The 23,899-nt window shown below is 40.5% G+C and overlaps 1 protein-coding gene across 2 annotated transcripts in view; it reads left to right on the top strand.

Moving 5' to 3' along the window:
- CACFD1 (calcium channel flower domain containing 1) overlaps positions 1 to 19,542 on the top strand; it is a 21,795-nt gene extending 2,253 nt beyond the window's left edge. The window contains exons 2-7 of one of the 2 annotated variants that reach the window (XR_011923587.1): positions 2,266 to 2,544; positions 10,863 to 10,935; positions 11,779 to 11,904; positions 13,942 to 14,049; positions 14,741 to 15,358; positions 15,979 to 19,542. Coding sequence is in view for 1 of the 2 variants with exons in the window: in XM_072431780.1 (XP_072287881.1) it covers positions 2,427 to 2,544; positions 10,863 to 10,935; positions 11,779 to 11,904; positions 13,942 to 14,049; positions 14,741 to 14,816 (501 nt within the window). In the remaining variant the exon portion in view is untranslated. Of the gene's footprint in view, positions 1 to 2,265; positions 2,545 to 10,862; positions 10,936 to 11,778; positions 11,905 to 13,941; positions 14,050 to 14,740 lie in introns of both variants that reach the window. The other variant, XM_072431780.1, reaches the window with a different exon arrangement.
- Positions 19,543 to 23,899: the final 4,357 nt, after the last annotated feature.

The following is a 23,899-nucleotide window of genomic DNA, read 5'->3' as shown; positions in this document are numbered from 1 at the left end:
AAGCAGCAGTGGTTCCTGGCATGAGGAATGCACAAATGTAACCTTACTGCCGGTGTGAATTCAGCCGTACTTCAGATGTGCTCCTGTGTCTATATTTAGCTAAAGTGAACTTTTGAGAAAACATTTTTTTTTTTTACTTGATTCTTTTACACAATTAGCCCAGCAGGCCCATGCTGGCTCAGCTTCCCCCTTTTCTCACTTGTATGTCCAGTGCTGCCTTGCACTGCGCATGCATTGGATTGAACACTTTTTTTTTTACATTATAAGAAATACTCTGAAGATACATGCACACAAGGAGCAGTGCAGAGCCTTTTGGGATATGCGACACAAATATCCCAGGAGGCTGCGGATTTCCCCTTCGGTCTTTACCGAAATGGAAGTGAAGACTGAAGGGGAGAGGTCCTCTCCACAAAAATGTAAAAACAAAAAAAAACATAAAACGCACGTTTTTCCATTATATAACAGAAAGTCACTCTTTAATATAATGTTAAAAATGTGGCGATGCTTTAATAGCATCATGCATGTGATATCAGATAGGGACAATACAGACAGTGGCCCCCTCTCATCACTGCCCATATCCTATATAAAAACAGTTTGTGACGTTTATCCGCAGTGTGTAATGTCATCGGCAGCGCAGTGTGATCGCTATGTGAGTGTAAAAGCTGCATGTCATATTCTGCAGCCTAACAACTCGCTGTGTTCAGACCTTCAGATCTCCTAAATCGTTGGTTGTATTAACTTGAAATTTTTAAGGTACACGTGGAGGCATAGGAAACTGAAACTGTAGGTGCAAGTGGGGGAAACTTGTGGCTAAACCTTTTTAAAATGTAATTAATATGGCATTATGAGAACATAAATCTCTACCTAGCAAAGTTTGCTGCTCTGTTACACATATCTGTCTGCATCTTACCTCAAACCCCAATTTCTCCAGAATTAAGAGGTGCAGGGAAACAAAAATATATGAGGAAGTGGGAGACACGCGTGGCGATCACCTTTCATCACCATGGCACCATTACAACATTAAAAAAAACTGTCCATAAAATGCCCTTCCTTGTTACACATGACTGTAACCTTCCAGTACCTCAACCTCAATAACATTTAGTGGGCAGAATTCATTTTCTAATGATACCATAGTGATGAAGTTTTAGGGGAATTTAGTCACAGATGTTCCCCACTTGTACCTATATTTTTGGTTTCTTACACCTCCCCTTTCCCCAATTGAAGTTCAGAATGTTAGATAAGTGGACAGGAATGTGTAACAGGGCAGGGAAACCCATTTTAATGGGCAGAGTGTTTTATGTTCTAATGATGCCGTAGTAATGAGATTGTAAGGGGAGAATGTGCCCGCCACTTGCACCTATATTTTCAGTTGTGTACCCCCCACCCTCAGAGAAATTGGTGTACAAAGAAGAGAAGCAGACAGTAGTTTCATAGGTATAGATTTGTGACAGGTGGGTATATATTTAAGGGCCCCACCCCAGTGCTCCTTGCTATGTTAGTGGCTCCGGGGTCCCCAATTTGCACTTTCAATTTAGGACTCCTAGTTGCACTTTTCTCTGAAACAGCAACCCCAAAGTTTAATTTTCATAACTTTTTACATTTGTGACCCCCATATCTTGAAATTCTTTAAAGCTGGGGGGCTGAAATTGTAATAACTAGTATCTATGAGGGTCCCCTGTACACTCTGAAAATTACAGGTCATTGTGACATACATATTAGGAGATATGGAGGTTTGTACACAAAGCTGTGAGGATGCAGAATTCACACGCAGCTAGCAGTGGATACATTTCAAAGGCAGAAATCTGAGCTGGTGCTATGAGATGGGGGCGGGGCTGCCTGTGTCTCCTTCACATGAAGGCTGCACAGGAGGACACAGAGCAGCCTCACTGAGATCCGTGCATCCGAGGATGAGAGCTGCCCAGAGCTGGGCGGGGTATTCAAATCAGCTGGGCGGAGCAACCGGCTAAAAAGCTCTGGGGAGAACTATGCCAGTCTCCTCTGGGTGTCTGTGTCAGACATTTGTGAACAACGCCATCAATTACACATATTCTCTGAGCCAGCTTCTCTGTAGATTCTTACCCTTTCTGATTCCCAAACAAAGATGGCTTTTTTCTTCTGGGGAGTAAATCAAATAAAAGCTTTGCCAGTTGTTCCTATGTCATTAGTAATAAATACCTGGAAATTTCACACCTACATTTTACCTTTACTAATCATAAAATGATCTTTCGGATATTTATTACCAGAACAATTATTTTTTTTTTACAGGCAGTATGTGGAAATTCTTCTAAACTTATAAATTGGTTGCTTAAACACAAGGACAGGAGACCCTGAGATACTCCAAACACCACAGTGCGCAGAACATTATTCCCTAGAGACGTTATACCAGAGCTTTTCCCCTAACTCCAGTCTGACTTGAAGGCTGCAGTATGAGTACGGTGGAGCCCAAAGCTGCAACTCAAGAGAACAGCACAGCCCCCCAGGATGACGGCATGACTTGGTGGTACCGTCTGATGTGTCGGCTGGCTGGTGTCCTGGGTGGTATATGTAAGTACACATCTCTGATCCTGCATGAGTTTTTCTGCTGATGTAGTGATAGGGACGATCAATAACTGTGGTCTTTGGCTGATCTCTCATATGAGGGAAGTGGAGTTAAGTGATGAGGTCTAAAGAGTCAGAGTAGAATAGAGGATGTCACATAGTCCAGGCAGCTGTAGTCAGGCACAAGTACAATTCCGAGCATGCACTGCAGCAGGTAACTTAGTGGATCTGCTGGAAACTTTAGTTCCTGCAGAAAAACCTCTGGTGAGAATTTAGATGGGTATCTCTCTGGTTTGCAATGGTGACTCTTCAGTCCCTTCCCTGTTCCCTCCTCTTGACCTGTCTACATCCAAGAATAGTTTTGGGTGATACTTCATGTACATTTGTGAACACAACAGTGATATTGCTCATCAGTGCCATTGCTTGTTACTGCGCCTTCCCTTACATTGGAACTATGGTCAAAATAATTGATACCTAATCATAAAACAATTCTGGAGCTAGTGAGATGTGTGGATAATACAGCCAGTATTCAGAAAATACAAACTTCTATGTTGTTGCAATTGCAACCTTGCCATTATCTCTCCCATAACATTGGCTGTGGATTTTATCTATTTTTTTTTGTGTGTGTGTGTATATCTTCAGCTCGTCCACTTCAACCCTCCTGTGTGATCTATTCTACAGCATACCACCTACCAACATGCAGGTAAAATATAGACATTGGGAAAAGAATGTGGGATCATATTATTGAGTCTGGAATGTGTCCTGCTCCCATATATCTTTACTCACAGGTTCCCTTTAAAGCACAGTGCCCTTATCAGATTGAGGAGGAAGGGTTGTTGTCACTTTTGCTAGTAGAACAGATTAAGAGGAAGAAATCTCTTGTCATTTACAGATGAAGAGGAGGAAAGCTATTGTCTTTCACATCTGGGAAAGAAGTGGCGGGGGGGGGATTAAGTCATATTATTTGCTGGTCTCTTCAGTGACGTTTCTGCAGTAGCCTGGAGGGTTTTGTTTGCAGAAAATACTGACATATATTGTCATATAAACATTCTAATTCATTAATCAAGTTTGTCTAAATTGACATACTCTTTAAAGTAATCTGCTTAAATTGTTTAATTGGGTCATTCCAGCTTAAGTGCACTGAAAAAATTAGGATGTGTGATTTCTCCTCCACCTAGGTGGCTGTGTGCAGTTCACTTGTTGTCTTCTCTTGCACCCTCTGATAATTATACACTTCTGAGCTTCTGTGTTCCCATTCTGCTCCTCATTGATATGTGTCACCCTGTGCAGTTGATATTCCACTTGGAGCTGCGTCCCCCCACCACCACCACCCCCGTTCCCTGTCAGTTGAGACGAGTGGGTGTATCGTATGTGCCATGCAGAATTAATGAGCAGCCAGCATCACACAATGCTTGTTTTCAGTTCAGATGCCCTCTCCCCTCCCCACTCCTGTCTTTGTTTTCTGCTCTGCTCACCAGTTAAAGAAAAGCACATGGTGTGTTCTCCCATGGCTTGTTTTTTTTTTTAACACACAGCAATCTGTGGTTAAAGAAGAATAAACACAAAGGAGCATGACAGCCAGTGATGGCTAGTGATGCGGTGGGTATGTTCCCAGCCAGGGTGCTGGATCAGACTAATCTTTGACCTGAGGACCACACATCAAGTAAGGCCTTTTACAGAATGACAACACAGAAATTATAACCATGTGTGCCTGTTAGGCCCATTTATCTTGGCTGTAGGTCAGGTGTGAGTGAAGGGGACTTCTGTGCAGATCTAAACCTATACTGTAGGTATAAAGGTGCAATATTGTCAGCCTTTCTCAACATCCTTATCGTAGAGTAACCCTTGTAATTAAAGGTTTTAAGGTGTCCGTAATAAAACCAATACATCAGTGGCCAGTGATAAACATACCCCCTACCCTAGTGGTCAGTAAGAATAATGCCTCGTGATGGTGGACAGAATTCCATCCTTACAGATAGCATGAATGGTAATTGATGTGATGTTTCTGACTCTGCCAAGGGGTATTAAGCATGGAACTTTACAGGCACCATCAGGTGGAATGTGAATCAGCCATATCCTCAAGAACCACCTGGAACCTCTGGAGGGACCCTGGTTGAGTTTAGCTGTCCTGCAGTGTTCCCTCCAGATTTGGACTACAGAATGTCATCACTATCCTCCTCTCTATAACACGATGTAGATGTTAGGTTTTCTGTAGTCCAGCAGGGTAGATTTTGGATAGAACTTTAAGCACTACTTGGGGATGTTAGTGCAGTTGATGCATACTGCACAATAGGTTAGGAGCTTACTGGATTTCCATCAGGATTTTCAGATATTTTGTAAGTTTTTGTAGGTTATTTTTTTAAACATTATATTTTTATTGATTTTCAACAGGTTTTATAACAAAAATACATAACAAAGGGGGAGAGAAGAGTCCCTTACCAAACACAAATTTACATTAATAGACCAATAATTTGAAACAAGCTTAATACAAACAAAGTAAATGATCAAAAAGACCATATCCTTCAGTACACAATTCTCACTTCAACCCTCCATACACAATTAGAAAAATCAGACCCAGTTACCCATTAAACCTCCTTCTACTTCTGTTATACCACACCAGGTAAACCTATTCCTTTCCAGAATCGCCTACACATCTTGGGCCACAGAATCAATTGCTACACTCTCCCTGCATCTCCCAGCATAGTCTTGTATACTGGGGATTCTTGGAACATGATCCAGGGTGCCCAAATCTCCAAATATCTCTTGTTCCTTTTATAAACGCCAGAGGTCAGATCCTCGATCAATTTAATCTAAGTTAACCGGATGCATGCCTTTGCTGCATAACCACTGATTTATCATATACTTTCTGCGGCCAATTTTTAATGTGGAGCTGGAAAAATCCAGGGTCATTAGGTATAGATCTTACTGACATATTCTGACATAATTTCCTTACCCCTTCCCAGAAACCTGTAAGCTTCGAGCAAGACCAAAAATATGTAACATTGTGCCTTTCTCCACCCCACATCTCCAGCATTTGTCAGATTCAGTGGGAAACACAGTATGCAGTTTGTCCGGAGTCTTGTACCAGTGTGTGAGAATCCTATACCCTTGTTTATTGAGAACTGCTATGCATGGAATTTTTGTGGCAATAACCCAGTCCCGTTCCCAAACCTGCATGTAAAGAAGTGTGTAGCCTTCTTGCGTTGCATTGAGTAAAGGACTGATAAGGTGTGCCGAGTACTCATCTCACCAATACACATTTGTTCAAACATTGTAAGCTGTCTACCATATCCCCCCTCAACCTGCGACGTCTTGAAGAAATGGGACAACTGAGCTGCCTTCCAGAAGTCTAGCTCGAATGGAAGAGAGGGGTCTTGCAGATCAATCAGCATATACCACCTTACGCCAGGCATAAAATATCTGGCTCCTGTAAGACCTTTTCCCTATAATCAAACCCGCCACCTGTCCATCCGGGTTTAAAACTAGGATTGTCCAACACCAGTGTTATGGGACTGGGGTGGGGTGATATATACCTGAATCACAATTACGAATAGTGGCCAAGGTTTGATGAGCTTTATCAAAATATTTACTTGGGGATCTGGTTCATGGCAATGCATGGAGAGGAATCCTACTAAAGTTCTGTTCAGCCTGCACCCAGAGTTTTGAGTCTAGACTGGCCCCCCAGTTCTCTCCCACCAGGTGAGCTGCTATACAATAAAGGGATAAGTTTGGAACCCAGGGTCCTCCCACATTCCTATGTGTAAACAACAAACGCCTGTTTAATTGGGGACTCTTATTACCCCAGATAAATTTGAAGATCTTGGTATGCAGTTGTTTAAAGTAGCTTTGGGGTAAGACTATAAGCAGAGCTTGGAACAAGTATAGCAATCTTGGGAGGAGATTCATTTTCACTACTTGTATCCTACCGAACCATGAGAACAAACAGGTGACCCATGGTTCCAGTTCCTTAGTCATTGTCTGAAGAAACGGCACACAATTGCGTTGGAAAATTGTAGGTTAGTAGGTTTGTAGGAAGTTCTCCCCCTAATTGTCTTTTGGTGGTTGGATTAAGGGAGATGTCCAGAGCAGCACACTTAGATTGATTAATGGTAAAATTGGACAACCCACCGTACACCTGTAATTCCTGTATCAAATTTGGGAGGGAAATCACTGGATTATCATAAAAATGAGGTTGTCCGCAAAGGCAGACACTTATCTGCAAACCAGAAGTATTCCTGGAAGCCCTGATCCGACATATAAAGTGTTCTATAATTAAAATAGAGATCAGGGGTGAAAGAGGGCAACCCTGTCTCGTGCCGTTTGAAATTGAAAAGGCACTGGGGAAAGGAACCATTGACCCTTACAGTGGCTGACAACTTGCTTTATACAGCTCAAATCCACCCCATCATCTTAAACCCTAATCCAATATAGTCCAATATTTGGGACATGAATTGCCAATCTATCTCTATCACTCTATCAAAGGCCTTTTCTGCATCGGTAGAAAGCAGAAAGGGTGGTGTCTTGGATTTCTGGGAGTAAAAACAGTTAAGAACCTTTGTGGTATTGTCCCTAGCTTCCTGAGCTGGGACAAAACCATCTTGGTCGGGGTAAATGATGTTTGTAATTACAGATTGCAGTCTCATAGCGAGTATTTTAGTAAATAATTTCAAATCCTGGTTAAGCAGGGATATAGGCCTGTAGTAAGCACAGGAAGCTGGATCATTCCCTTCCTTGGGTATTATGGAGATATGAGCCAACAGCGATTCATGGGAAAATTTGCCCCCGGAAGCTAGGGAATTATAAGCCTGTACAAAATAAGGAACCAGTTGATCCTCGTACACCTTAAATTAGACAAGGGTGAAGCCATCTGGGCCCAGGGACTTCCCTGACGGAGTAGTTTTATCGCTCCCAGGAGCTCAGTCTCTGGTATAGGGGTCTCCAGGGCATCAGAGTCTTCCTGGGAGAGTTGGGGTAGACCTGATTGTAGCAAATATTGTTGTATTCTAACTAATCTCCCCCCATCTGTTATGTCACGAATATAATTTTTGACAGTTTATGCAAATATTATTGGGATTAAATTTGAAGTGTACAAAGAGTGATAACACAGAGACTTGCAAGTAAAATTGAAAGATTATACTATTTAATAATAAAAACAGATAGTTAAAACAATGCAGTAACATAGATTTAGATATAACAAAAGTACTTAGCTGCGGAAGAAAGCTGAATTCACCCAAGGAGTCTCCCAAATTAATGGCTTGGCAGATGATCAAAAAACATGTTGCATACAGTTAGTTGTGGTCAAGACTAGTTAATTAGGTATGTCACTGTGTTTTAACCACCCAGGAACTAAGACAATGGCCATTGTTTGACCAGTACTGATCAATGATCATGCCCTAAACCAGTATTTTACCTTAAAAGGATATCCGTTAAAAGATTTGCTGCATTCCTTAAGGATGACCTCATATATGGTATACATATACCAGTATATACTGGTAAAGCATTATTGTTGGTGAGACATAATTGACATTAAATAAACTTGTGCTAACCCAACACCATCTCCCTTGTGGACCTGTTTATCAGGATGAAGATTATATAGTGCACGATAATACTCTCTAAAACCCTCTGCTATATCCTTAACTGGGCAGATTTTCTGCCCCTTCTTATCGACTTTATAGGGCACATATGATCTAGTCCACTGAGGTCTTAAGGCGTTTGCCAGGATCCTGCTGCATTTATTTCCAAATTTGTAGTAGGTGCGTCTACATTTAGCTAAATTAGCCTTTGCTTTTCCCAAACAATATGACTCCAACTTGTACCTCAGCACCACTAAGTCCGCTCCCACCTTAGTATCTAGGGTCCTTTTATGTATTTTCTCAAGCTCTGCTATTTGCAAGAATAAATCCTGAAGCCCGGTAGAGGCCATTTTCTTGAGTCTAGAACCGTGTTTGATGAAAATACCCCTGATTACAGCTTTATGTTCTACCTACAATATCATAGGACTCACTTCTGAGTCCTTATTGATGTTAAAGTACGACGTGATCTCTGATAAAATATCTGCTTTAATGGCCTAATCTTTCAACAAACTCTCATTAAGTCTCCAGTGCCCGACTTTTGGATTGGCATAATTGATACAATTATCCAGGAATACTGCGGCATGATCCGCAAAAGTAATAGTCCCAATCTTGCACCTCATTACCTAGGCAAGGTCATCTTGCACCTCATTACCTAGCAAGATATACCGTGCTCAGAAATGGTCGATGCGGCAATAGGATTGGTGTGGTTTAGAGAAAAAAGTATAATCTCTATCCTTAGGGTGTAGAACTCTCCACACATCAACTAACTGGTGGGCTCACACACATTTCTTGATGCGCCCTAGGCCTGGTATGCCTCTTGTAGGAGCACCAGAGATATCTAAATCCCTATCTGGTGCATAGTTGAAATCAACCCCGAGAATGAGGATACCCTCTCTAAATTCCTCTAATTGGGATAAAGTGGTAGACAGAAAAAGAGCTCGGAAATAGTTTGGAGTGTATACAGTAGCTAATGTGAATGCGTGATTGTTCCATTATCCCTTCAGTAAAAGGAAGGGTTCTCCCTCATTGTATTTGGCCTCCTTAATAACCCAGGACACTGAGTTACTCAGTAGGATGCTGACCCCTTTGGACCGGGAGTCAGAGGAGCAACAATGGTAGGCAGATAATTAAGGTTCGGGAGTTTAGGGAGCCTGTCAATCCTAAAATGTGTCTCCTGGAAGAATGCAATCTGGGCCTTGTTTCTGTGCAAATCATTTAGAAGGGTTAAACTTTTTTCAGGCACATTCAGGCCTTTAACAATAACCATCATGATCTTGATGGTCCCCATTAAAATGTACCCCAAACACAGGACTTATCTAACCCAAGTTGCAAGCAATTTATTTGGTCTTTTGAAGAACAAAAACTGTCAATTAGACAATATTAGCAGGGCTCCCAGAGAATCTCTCTGGGGACTCTGCTATCTAGACATACACAACTAATAGAAAAGGGGCTAACAGCCCTAGTACCTCTCGCTCCATGAAGTGAGGACCCTACCAAGGAAACTATGAAGGCACAAAAATTGAGGGGGTCCCCCACCCCCACCTCCTTATTATTTAAACAATACAGATGAAATATTCATCAATACCACCTATCATATGCTAATATCTTTTAGAACGCCATCACTAGTAGCAGTAAGTAATGCATTGTAAAATGACCCAAGTGAAAATCAAAGATTGCCACAGATTGGGCAGTGTACCTTGAGAAAATCTTCCCATTACAGCACATTCAGTAATGTGTAGATACCTATAGAGTGCCCAGAATTGCCACTAGGTGGCAGTATTTCCTGAAAACAAAGTTCACTGTGACACATATGATGCAGTGCAATAAGAAGATGATCTTGAACGATTAACAGAGAAAGCACTAAATGGCATCATACCCTGAGAAAGTTTCATTACAACACATTCAGTACAGTGCAGGTAACTAAACAATTGACCAAAACCCTCACACAGTGGCAGTACTGCCTAGGAAATTGTTCTCAGTAACATATGAGATATAATGCAATTAGAAATCATCATAATGATGCATTGCTATAAGAAGACGATCTTAAACGATTAACAGAGGAAGCACTAGATGGCATTATCCCATGAGAAAAAGTTTTATTACAACACATTCAGATAGTGCAGATAACTAAGGAATTGACCGAAACCATCCCACAGTGGCAGTGTTGCCTGGGAAAATGTTCTCGGTAACATATGAAAATAACGCAGTTAAAAATCATCATAACCACCAATCTGCAAGAAAAAAAGAACACTATAAACAGAGGAAAAATACCATGTCCTCTTCTGCACAATGGAGTTCGAATTCACAGATCCCAACATTAACCCTCTAAGGTGGCGGTACTGTTCATTTTATATTTCTGCCGATTGCGATTTCTATTTTGGGTCGACCGTTCTGCACCTTCTGGTTCATCCAAAAAACACGGTCCAGCAGGTCAGTCCGGCAAAGAAACCATTGGTAGGGAAAAAGTAGCCAGAAATAATGATTTTAGGGGTTTTATACAAGAATGTCCAGATTTGGTTTAGATTTTTCTTAATGTTCCATGTAAAGAAAATTGAGGTGTTTACCCTTTGTCCAAGTCCATTTTATGTGCTATAATAGCTGAAGTATCCATAAATCATATTGTGATGGGTATGGGTGTTGTGCCTGGTGGGCATTGTAAAGATAACTGGGAGATGAATGATAATTGCAAGATTTTTTTATGAGTGTCAAAGTAATAATTGTGTGTATCCTCTGTGTATCCTTGCTTTGCAGCGTGTGCTGTGGCGGGTCTGTGGAACTGTGTCACCATCAATCCAATGAATATTGCAGCTGGCGTATTTATGATGTGAGTATGGGTAGAACCAGTGTTCCTTATTCTCTAGGAATTTGAGATGAACATACCGGTGTTCTTCTTTTGCCTACAAATCTGTAAAGTAAAGCACGTCTGCTGGTAACCTTTAATCCCCACACCCCAACTTTTGCTTTAGGGGTGCATATCATAAGGCGAGTGACAACACTATCCAATAGCTGAATTTCTGGATTATTAGAAACATGACCACATTTGTTATACCCACCATGGTAAAAACGTTTTGCTGTCTTTGTCCCTGCTGGGAACATTTAGCCTGATTTATTGAAGTTCTCTAAGACCTGAGAAGATAGTCTATCATGGGAGAACCTGGGTGATCCAGTAAACCTGGAATGTATTTTATAAATTAATTTCCTAATATTTGTCAAATGTTTTTCTGGATCACACAGGTCCTTTATGATAAGTCTTCCCCAGTCTTAGATGACATTATTAAATCAGGCTCAAATGTGTTAGTTTTTATCTGAACCAACAGGCAAGGATAAACCTTTCAAAGGAGGTACATGTTTGTGGGGACAGCTAAGGTAACTTCAAGTTCCACCTCCTGTTTCTTAAACATCAAACACTGGGACAGTGGGTTGTGATTCCCACTGTTGACCTTGGCATATTACAAAATGAATTTCTTTATTGTGAGAGCTCCAGGAGACCTTCACATATATGTAGCCATCTATACCAATTAGATCTTATCTTCTGCGCAATTTATAAAATGTGTACATATCGTATGTATTTGTGAATACCATAATCACATGTATAAAGACAGATCTGTGTTAAGTGATCCTATGGCTATCGTTTTTTTTTTTTTTTTGTCTATATTGACCATTGCAGGGTGAATGCACTTATTCTGTTTCTCTGCGAGGCGCCATTTTGCTGCCAGTTCATTGAATTTGCAAATGTTGTTGCCAACAAAGCTGATCGAATGCGACCGTGGCAGAAGGCTCTGTTTTACTGCGGGTAAGGTACTCTGCATCACCTAATTATTAGAATGTGTTTTAGGACTCCTGTGTCTTTTCCCCCTTGATCTGTCTACCAAATTTACAAACTGATTGTACAATAAGATTTACCAAAAACAATTCAGTGTGCAAGTAGGATACTTTGCGTACACTACATAGTTGTTTGTGATTGTCCAAACGATTGTAACATGTATCCACCTTTAAAGCAGTGCCTAAAGGTAAAGAACTGCAGTGCTTAAGTTTTGTAGATCCACGGTGAGAAACTATAAGTGCACGCTTGGAAAAGTATACTCCCCCTTGATGTATGTTCTATTTTGTCAAACTAAAAAAAAATGATTACACTGATTAAACTGAAAATTTTTGATTACACTGAAGAACCTTCTGCAGTGATCCACAGCTGAGATGGTAGTATCTGTTAACGTGACACCTTTAAGTCATACATTTCAGAGAGTGAAAGTAAAAAGCAAAAGTTGGCCAGATTAAAGATTTTGCCAAATTGTTTTTTATATTTGTCCAGAAACATGTGGTGGACTTTTCAAACACAAGGTTTTCTGGTCAGGTTAGAAGAAAATTGAACTTTTTTGACACTTTAGCCATGACCAAACACTGTGTGTGGTGCAAACCCAACACTAACCATCACCCTGGGACCACCATTCCCACAGTGAATTATGGTGGTGGCAGTATCCTGCTGTGGAATTATTTTTCATCAGCAGGGACAGGAAATTTGTCGGAATTGAGAGAAAGATAACAAGTACAACAAATGCAAAGTAATTCCCTAGAAATGCAGGTCTCAGACTGCTATGGATTGAAGACTGGGATGATGGTTTACCCTACATCATGTCTATGACTCAAAACATACTTGTAATTCTATACTGGAGTGGTTTAAAGGGAAACCTATAAATGTCTTCAAATGGCCCAGTCAAACCCAGATTTCAGTCCAACTGAAAATCTGTGTCATATGCCTCCTGTGGCTGGGAACCACATGGCTGTTGTGGACTGAGGAAAGAAAATGGTATTGTTTTGCTCAAAAGTTATCTTGTGTAGTTTGGGGACAAACATTAGGTTTGCTCCCAGTAGAGAGGGTTTCTCAAGTTAAATTTGTAGTTAGATGCCAATCTAATAGCAAGTTTTTTTTGTTGTTTGTTTGCTTTTGTGTATATATCATACCTATTGTTAATAGCCTGTACAGCACAAATAATCTGATGGTGTTGGTGAAACTAAGGCTGCGTACACACCTTCAATAATTGTCGTTGGAAAGGTTCTTTCATGATCTGAATGATGCATGAACGAGCGCTGTACATACAGTACCATCCTGCTCTCTGGAAAGGTGAGAATGTAAGAGAGGCTCCCCGCTGTTGTTTTTCCCTCCTTCCCTTCCATTGCGATTGTTTGTGGATCTCCCAGCACCGTTTCATGAATGACGGATGACGAGTGCTGTACACACGCCAGATACTGGTCCGATATCAGCCCCAAGGTGATTATTGGACAAGAATCATCTGACGTGTGTACGTAGCCTAAGAGTGCTTTGCACTGCGCCTGTCTCAAAAGCCTAAAAACATCCTTCTACCTATCCCCGATGTCACAGAGAAAAAAGATACATTCTAATTTGTTGTTTCTGAACGTCTCAACTAATAGAATGTATGTTTTTAGAAGAATTTGTTTTTTTGTTCTTTTACTGATGTTGTGGGGGGGGGGGAGACACCTTTTTCTGCTGATCTGTGCAGAAATTGGCACTTATGGCAGCTCCGCCTCACACATCAGTACTGTCACACTGATGGTGGGTCTCAGCAGCAGCATAGATGTGGCCTATGTAGAGAAGAATCCTAGGGGATAATAATTATGTCCTTCAGCTCTTATCTGGTGATAGCTTAAAGTTGTTTTAAATACCTGTGAGTTCATGTCGATGTGAATAAGGACAGTGTGGAGGCTGGGTTTGTGACTGGTATTGTGAGTCTTATCTAGTCTTTGTATAATCTATGTAGAGTTTTTACTATACAAAACATATATATTTGTTCACCTTTGTCCCTGTTTACCACAGGATGGCGCTGTTTCCCATTTTTCTCAGCTTTACAATTACCACCCTCTTTGGTAATTCAATTGCATTTGCAACTGGAGTCTTATATGGACTTTCTGCACTGGGGAAGAAGTAAGTTGTTAAAGAAAACTTGTTAGATTGAGGCATATTTCAGTTTTTGTTGTCAGTTTTAAGTTCAGTTCACTTTCCAGCTTTTTTTTTTTATCCCTGGGGTCACCATTGGTAAGATATCTTAAACTGAATTCCTGATTTTTTCAACTGTCACAGCTGTTACCAATCCACATAATGGTTCCACACCCCAGTTGGTACACCTTAAGTAAGTGTTATTTTTATGCACACCAGCAACATAACATAATATAAGACCACTTCATATCTAATATCTAATCTACTACCAACCTCATACTGTTGGTATCGTATTCCCAAATGTGTATCTAATTTGAACTAGCACTATACTCTCTTGATGGTGCCCTGCCCCAGTGTGTTAGTTTTCACCACTGGGAGATTTGATTCTGGTAGTTTTTAGCTGAGATCTTGCTTCACAGAGAAATATATAAACCCTTTAACATTAACCCCTCCTGTAATTTCAAATTATCAGAATTTCTGTAGCTCTGATGCAAATCTGCCCTTTCACCCTTGCATTTAATCTAACCTTTTGTTTTTATGCACTGATGAACCAGGACCTTCTGTTTCTGGCCTTCTTTGTTCTGTTTCTGTGTTATTTGTGCTGTCATTCAGAATGGTGTAGTTTGGGAGGTGGACACAACACTAACTAATAATCTTTTATTTTTTCTCCTTAATATAGGGGAGATGCAGTTGCCTATGCAAAACTTCAACAGCAGAAGAAGCAGACAGACGAAGAGAAGGCAACTGGAACATAAATCACTTAGAGCTTTCAATAATCCTCCTAGGGCTTAACGAATTCATGTTTTTTTTATTTTTTTTTTATTTTTTTTTTTTTATGTATTTTTTGATGTGATCTTTGAAAGACTCTTGGACCCTGTTTGAAACTTTTGGCATCTGGGAAGAATCTTGTGGGATATTTTTTTTAACTGACGGTCTCATTTTTATAATGCACTTCAGATATTGGGACTCTTTCTGACAATTATTACAAAGGTTGTCAAGCACAGAAAGGGAAGTCCTAAATTGTCATTTGATTCCAACCATGAATAGCAAATCATCACTCTGCAGCGTCCATGTTTAAGGACAGCAGATGTTACAATAGCTGAAGACCAAGCTCTTATTTGTCTTCCTACTTTTCCCTTTTTTTAACTGAACTGATTTTAACATTTTGTGTTTATTGGTAGAAAGATGCCCGTATGATGATCTTAATTCACACTTACCATTCTTACTCATGGACCATCTAAAACTTCTGCTGGCGAGGTGAGGGTGTTGCTGATGGTCTGTCTACCCTAAACTAGTTGTAAGTCGTTATTTTTGGTATTTATAAGCACTTGAGCATTTACAGTTCCTAACTTGAGGTGAAATAATGTAATATGTGAAAGTAAAAAAGACACTTATTTAGTTGGTCTTTAAAAACAACCCTGTAGATTGTGTTGATGTAAATCTTTCAAGACATTTTGGGATATCATTGATCTTTATTCTCTGAACTAAAAGAAATGGTTAGATATAGTGTATCTCCAGCTGGCTGGAAAATCTCCACTAGACTTGATTGTTTAATCTTGGTCTGACAACTCACAGTGCAGTAGACTATGACCCGATGCTGGTTGTGTGACTCTCCTATTGGACTAAGGAGTAGAATTATACTTCTGTTTTAAAAATTGCCCGAATAACGAAGGTTGGAGCCATACTGAAGGCAGTGTATACAATGAGAAATGTATCAGATCAGTGAGTAGTCACTCATAGGCTATGTGTAAGTAACCTTTTTAAAACAAAAGCGGGGGTTATCTTGAATATGTTTTATTTGTCATAAAGAGTAAGCAAAGGACTGGTCATTCACATTACAATTGTCCAGCAAGATGAAATTTTTTTACAATGGTGATCAGTCCTGGAAGTTGAAAGTGTTTTTTTATTGCTCCTTAGGGTAGTCTTAAGCTGCGTACACACGTCCAATTTTTATCGTTGGAAATGAACGACGAACGACCGATTGGCCAAAAATCGTTTGTAAAAAAAGTAACCAACGACGCCGACGAACGAGGATAGTCGTTGGAAATGAATGACCGAACCAGCGGATCGGATTGGACGACGATCGTTGACCATCTATCGTGTCTACGGTCGTTCAGTGATCATGCATGTTCTGAGCATGCGCGATGAACGAACATTTGATCGATACAGGCTGTATTGTGTATGTGAGTGTATGTGTGTGTATATATACGTGTGTACAATATCTGTGAACGATCGTGTCGTTATCTGTATGTACAGGATCGGTGCTATACGATCGTTCGCAGATATCGTGCAGGATCATTCGTCGTTCGTTTACAAACGATAATAATTGGAAGTGTGTACGTAGCTTTATTCGTACCATTCATCTGTATTGTGGCTTGGGATAAGATCAAGCAGTTTAACAGAAAGTTTTAGATAAAATTCCGTATAAAAAGAATGCCTGAACTTGGCTTCATGGCCAGTCCCTGTCTTTCCCCCACTATATGGAGCATGAAGACAGAAGAGGGTGGTAACTTGGTGGTAACTGAATGAAGGAAGATTTGTATTGTCCCAAGTGTGGTATACCAGACAGACATATTTCCGTCAGGGAAATGAAGAAAATGCTACCTTACTGACTTAAAGTTTATTGCAGACATGGAGTAGATGGACATTTTCCTCACTTTTTTTTTAAAGTTTTACTTTTTGTTTTTGTAAAGGCCAAGACAGTTTAGAGGAAGGCCAAAAACCATTTTGCAAGCCGAGTTTAAAGGATAGGTCCACTTGGAACTGGAAATCTAAATGTGAATGGAATCTGAGGTCTTGGTGACCTTTACACATGTTTGGGAACTACAATGCTGCTGTTGCTGTCTTACAACTACAAAATGGTGCAAGAAAATGACCATATTGTTGTTGCATGCTTTAAAAGTACAGAATTTTTTTGCTGCCAGCAAATCAACAGCAGAAACTATTGAAGTGTATATTTAGATTGTTAACCCATCTTTGTTAATAATTTATTGTAATGTTTACATAATTTAGCGCCTGTAATGTGAAAACTTTTAGGATATTATAAGGGACATTATCCAGGAAACAGTGGGGAAGATCTATCATCTTTGCTGCACACCAGTATAGTGCAAAAGAGGAGCAGAATTGTATTTGACTATAGACAGAGACTGCACCTTTGCCTAAAAAATGCCTCTCCAAAGCTCAGGAATAGCTTTGATTCAACATAAAACATGTGCAGACCTATTTTTACAGCTGTATGTTACCGATAATTTATGCATTAAGCCATGCTTGGCATCTCTCTGAAAAAAACTGTAGCTTTCTCCTCTAGGAAACGTTAACCTTGGCCTGGCCTTAGACTGCAGGTCTGAGAGACTGCCAGGCTGGGGTCAGTTTTCGTTGGGTGTGTGGCATGCTGGACTTGCCTTCCTTCATCTTTACCATGATGCAGCCACACAACCAGTTGTTTTACTTTACAGAGCAGAAAGCCAGAAAATACTGACCTGGTTAAGGCAGATGGATTTTAAGAAAAACCTTGTACACTGATATTTTAGCTGGCAGCAGTTTATTAATCTACCCCAATTAATTTAAGTAATATTTCCTAGGAATTATTATGAGCTTTTAGAGTAAGAGAAATTTCTTAAATTATATTTATTTTTTTTAAATTTTTTCAACTAACTGAACTTTTTTTGTGTAACCGAAAACAGGATGAACTAAGGATAAAATTTAGCAATGTTACTAATTGACAAGTGATCACTTCATCATTTGGGGTTAGAAAATAAGGCAGAGTATAGAGTAGCATGCAAATCAGTAGCCCATGGCAACCAGGTAGCAGTTACCTCTGCATTGGTAAGGTATGTCCGGACGCTTGCTCTTCATTGCTGCATTTGGTTCATCCTAGCTACTCTGTGCATCTTTATTTTACCCCAGCTAACCACACAATTGCATTTGCTGATGTCTTATTACACTTATAAGCATGTTGTTCATTGGAAAATGCTGCGCACTACTTTAGGCCATACACAAAAGAAAATTGGGGGAGTATGAATACTGTACATATCAAAGTCCATAACTGGCCACTCTGAGGAACTACAAGTTGTCTAGTGATTTCACAAGTGGTTCCAAAGAACTGAGTTTAACAGCAGTAATCTGGTCAGAAAAAAAGTGAATACTGTATGATAAATTCTCTAGTGAATTTTCATTTTAAATACCGTGTTTAAAAGCACTCAGCAGCAAGACAAGTAATCTAGTAAAATTGAGGGCTTTCAGTGCAACACAGCCTGAGTATAGGACTCCCTATATCTATATAAATTTTATTCTGTCATTTTACAAGAAGCAGACAGGGAAAATTTATTGAGAGATGATGCCAACCCCAAACAGCTTTTTAAACCTTAAGGAGGGGGTATTTTGCAAGCCCCTCAAAATTCATTGGCTCTTTTATCCTCTTGTTGATACAGTAAACATTTTTGGACTACTTGTGTGGCACTGCTGTTCCTTCCCAAACCTACCCAAATTCCCAGGCCATCGAATCCTGACAAGTTCTAGCCTTCTTAAACTCATATATTTTAAAGTTTTTTGTCTAGCAATGGAAGTTACCAGTTTCTGTAGTGGAAACAGGACATGTGAATCCTTTTCCTCCAGCAGTTGCCTGTGGCTTAGGTAGCTGTTGTGTTTGCAATTTCATGACTGTAGAACTGCACAATAATTGATTTGTTTCCTTGTTAATTTTTCTTTTCCAGTTATTTTTCATTAAAATGACATAATTTGTAAGCAAAGAGCAGGAACTTTGAGGCTTCTACCTATGGCTGTCACCACGAAGGAAATGCTTATAATCGGCCTTTAGTTGTGCCTTACCAGATTACTGCACACAGCTCCAGTCTTTGTTTTATCATGCAAAAACACACACACACACCATATGTATCAGTTAAGATGCAATTTTTCTTTTTTATTGGTTTATGGGCAATATGACCACAGAATACAGATGGCCAGCAACTCTCAATGCTGCTAGTACAGACTTGTGATTTTTTAATATTTGCAGCAATGGCTGGTCCTATAAGCTTGTTTAATAAAACAAAACTCAAGAAATGTGTGCAATAGACAGTAATCCAAAGCATCTCTAACCCCCTACTGGTTCCTCTGGCCTACTGCATGGATCTTTGCATTGCTTTTTTTAAATCGGTTGGTCTGTTGTCTTTTATGATACTTTCATGCAAATTGTAGCAATTTTTGCAAACACTAAGTTATTATACTGTGAACAGGAATTGTATAGTTCTTATTGTAGCATTTTACCAGCAATTTTGTTCGGTATTTCTTAGCAGGGGTAAGCAGAGATCTACTAATCACATTAATGAATCCAGTACAAAGATAATACATTTTTGAATGATTGTAATACTATTAATAATTATGTAGTTTTCATGTACAGCAGTCACCTTCTTTAGAAAATCTTACATTTAAGATGTTTTGACTTCCTGTCTATGCAGTGAATAAAAACACCTTTCTACCTCCAAATGTCACTGTCTATTATGTGTCTGTATACATTAAAGGGACACTATTGGAAAGCGCATGCACAGGCCATAATCCTCTGATCGCCTCCAAGGCAGTTAATGGCAATCACAGTGGCAGCACCACCGTGTCTCACCAGGAGAGAGTACCTGCAATAGGAGCAGCACCAGTTAACAAAGATGGGGAAGTCCAGCATCAAGCAGTGGGATCATATAGCCTACTCACAGACTTCATGCAGAGATCCCAACATTGTGCTGATCAGAGGGACTTCGCAGCCATGTGATCAGCTCCCCAGCACTTCCAATTCACAGCACAGGCTGCAACATCTGCACAAACCACTCCCCCTCCCCTACACCAGGGATGGGGTCTGACCCAAGTTCTACTCACCTACCATCTCTCCTGACTTAGATCCTGTGGGTCCTTACCTGCACAACGCTGGTGACCCTGCAATATTTTTTGCCATCTTTCTTTAATCAAAATTAGCCAAAACAAGTGTGGCTATTACCTCAGAGCTAAGAAAAGACCTCCAGAATTATGAATGCGACTCATCCATGTTGATCAAAAAGATGGACAACACTATTCAACCAAAATTCAATCCACATTACTTCAATTGGCACCCAGATTGATGAATTCAAGCCTAAAATCAACGATCTGGAAAACAGATCTCGCATCCGGGGCTTACCTGAATTCACAATCTGCAGGAGGTGACTGAAAAGTTTATGCTTACCTCACCTGCTTATGCTCCCTCTTACCACGGAATCCTCACTGGAACTTGAGCCTTGACCACAGCTAAACGAGATGGCCCACTAAGGGAAGTTGTTGTGAAACTGCACTACTTTGCTACCAAAGAGGCGGCCTGAACTCAATTGGAGCTGATGGTCAGTAAAAAAAAATTTACAGGAAATTCTTACATCATCTCCTATGACCATAGCTGCTGGGCTCTAAAACCCCTTCTACAGATCTAGCTCATAGTGTTGGGCATTTCCACTGTGATTGTTCTTTCAATCATAGTGGAATATGTTCTCCTTTATCAATTTTTAATATGGGGAAAGGCTATTTTTTGATCTGGGAGTACTACACAAGGACGCTTCCACTTCACTACTACAGGGTGCCCATGCTCCACTGTATCCTCTCTGGAATAAGGTCACAAGATCTGCAAAACAAACCACACCTCCCACCTGAAGGATGTATCTCAAGATTCTGGATCCTTCGCTTCTTAGTCTGGAAAGGCTGTGCCTTCAAGGTGAACATGAGCTCTTCCCCCCGGTTTGACTTTTTAACAGGGTCTTGGGATCCTTGGTTTACTTGCTTTTTTATTTTTTTTTTGAACACATGCCCTTCCACATGGGACTACTGATTGGAGACCTGGTACACTGGTGTCCCTCTGAGCCTTCCACACCTGACTTCTATCTGGGCTTCTCATCCTGGGCCCTGGGGTCCCCCAAGTTGAGGGGGATCTTGGGGATCGACCCCAGACTTGTTATTGCATATAGTAATGTGTTGTTTTTTTGGCTGTTCTTTCCACCCCCCTGATTCCCTTCTCTATTCCTTTACCATTTCCCACTACGTTAGGCTTAGGTTACTCATCTAAGTACTTGGTCCCCATGGGCTTTTGAGTCACTAGAATCTTCAGTCTCACTCTATCTGTGGCCCCAGGAAACAATTACCCACATGATTCTGTCTTACCAAGGCCTGGAAGAAACATTGCAGGGTAGCATTATGCTTAGCTAAACACCTGAACTTTCAAGAGGTGGATGTGGTAATGGACCCTGAGGACAGGTCTGTCCTCGTGGAGGGCACAATAGCAGGTCAACTGGTCCTTTTTGTTGTATACTATGTCCATACTATGAGCCAGCTAGCATTTTCAGAGTTCTTTTGAACCTGACCTTGTCAAGGTTACAAGGCTACCTGTTCTTACTAGGGGATTCAAATGTAGCCCTTTACCAGATCCTTGACAAACCAGAATCCCCTCATTATAAACACCCCCCAAATTTGGGCAATAGGTAAGCTGACCTTTTGTGATCTGGATGCACTGTTTGATTAAGCAGCCAAGTGGCAAATCACATTTAATATGTATAAATGTAAAATGATGCACTTGGGAGCTAACAACATGCATGCTTCATACTGTCCAGGGGGAATACATTTGGGGAGTCAGAAATGGAAAAGGATCTGGGGCTTCTGGTAGATCATAGACCTAATACCAGCATGCAATGCCAAGCTGCAATATCTAAAGCTAGTAAAGTACTTTCTTGTATTAGAAGAGGAATAGACTGCAAAGATGGAAACATAATCCTGCTCCTGTACAAAGCATTGGCCAGACCACATCCAGAATATATGCAGGCCAGTTTTGGGCACCAGTTCAAGAAAGGACATTGGGGAATTGGAGAGACTGCAGAGAAGGGCAACTAAGCTAATAAAAGGAATAGAGGAGTCCTGCTATGAGAAGAGATTACCCGAACTGAATCTATTCTCTCTTGAGAAAATTAAGGGGGGATATGATCACCTTGTATAAATATATAAACTGTCCATAAGAGAACTCTCTTCACCATTATTCACTTTGAGATCTTTACAAAGAACAAGAGGGCACTCTTTGCGTCTGGAGGAAAAGAAGTTTAAGCTCCAGATAAGGAAGGGATTCTTCACTGTAAGGTCTGTGAAAATGTGGAATCTGCTCCTTCAGGAAGTAGTTTCAGCAACTACTATAGATTGCTTTAAGAAAAAGCTGGATGTTTTTGTAGAAGCACAGAATATAACTGGGTATTAAGGCTTTAAAGTAAAAATAACAGTGACTGTTAATCCAGGGAACATCCGATTGCCTCATGGAATCAGAAAGGATTTTTTTTCCCCCTATTCTGCAGCACACCAACAATATTCAAAGACTGATCCTATATTCATGTTCACCTAAGCTATATGCTCCATCTCAGCCACACATATCTTGTGGGATGGAACCTAATCAGCTTGGCATAACCAAGGCCTGTTTAAGGTGGGGGACTTAATCCTTGGTTGAAACAATAAGCTTGGAACACTTATTCTAATCCAAAAAACTTCCCCTTTGTGTGTTCTAAAATGTCTTTGGCATGCCCTACATACAACAGATCTGCATTTGAAAGCACCTGCAAGCCTCTCGCTCATTCCACTGGCTAGATTTTCATTATATATTTGTCCTTGACATCCCCCTTCTCCAAACTCCCTTATATGAAGGCCTGGGAAACCGATATGCATAAAACATGGGAGCTGGAGGAGTGGATCAACATGGCACACAATGGGCCTGATTTATGAAAGCTCTCCAAGGCTGGAAAGAATACACTTTCAGAAGTGAAGCCAGGAGATCCAGAAAACATGGAATGGATTTTTAAAAATCATTTGTTATTTGCTAGCAAACGTTTTGAATCCTGGACTAGGTCCATTCCAGGTTTGGTGGATCAGCCAGCTTCACTGATGAAAGTGTATTCTCTCCAGCCTTGGAGAGCTTTAATAAATCAGGGCCAATATCTCCAAAATATCTCTTTATATGGGTCTGGTTGAATTAAACTACAAAGTCATTCTCCACTGGTACCTAGTCCCCACCAAAGTCGTTTGGTGCTCCTTGGCCTCCTCAGACTTCTGTATCGGGTGTGGGCAGCATAGAGCATATTTGGTGGTCTTGCCCAGTGGGACAGGAATACTTGGAGACAGTATTCCAAATCATATCACTGGTAATACAGACCTCCATTCACCCAAGCTTGAAAGGTGCCCATCTGAGTAAAACCGATATGCCTCTACCAAATATCCCAGGCAACTGTGTAACTTCTTCCGACTAACGCCTAGAACGGCACTGGCTAAGGCCTGGTGATCACCTTTCATCTCCCTGGCATTGCCGCTGAACAATACTAACCTGGAATTGAACGAATACTGCTTATCGATACAGACACCCCCCCCCCCCACACACACACAATTTTATCTCCCATTTTGCCCTCTCCCCCCTTATTATCTTGACCCTGGTTCTTTTTTTTTCTACCATAACCATAAACGGGTGTCTTCCCCTATACAGGCATGGCTTTGTATTGTGTGCACTGTTATATTATGAATATTGGACTGCCACTCTGTACCTGTAATGTACTTGTTTAAACCATGTTTGTTAACACTATTGTATGTTTAAATGAAAATGTTTTCATTTAAAGGGACACCATTCACTTCAATCTCACCTTCAATCCATGCTGATATTAAAAATAAAAACATGGTTGTCTGCTTACATATTGTACCACTGAGAAGGAATTTGCTGAGGACTGTTACCACTTTAAAGTCTTAGGTAATTTTTTTTCTTTCAATATTACTGTTTCTCCTTTACCTATTGTTTGAATATAGCAGTAAAGGCAGAACACAT

Source organism: Pyxicephalus adspersus, chromosome Z, assembly GCF_032062135.1.
Source record: "Pyxicephalus adspersus chromosome Z, UCB_Pads_2.0, whole genome shotgun sequence".
NCBI lineage: Eukaryota > Metazoa > Chordata > Amphibia > Anura > Pyxicephalidae > Pyxicephalus > Pyxicephalus adspersus.
Note: the sequence above shows the minus strand (reverse complement) of the source record. Positions and strands in the feature narration are given on the sequence as shown.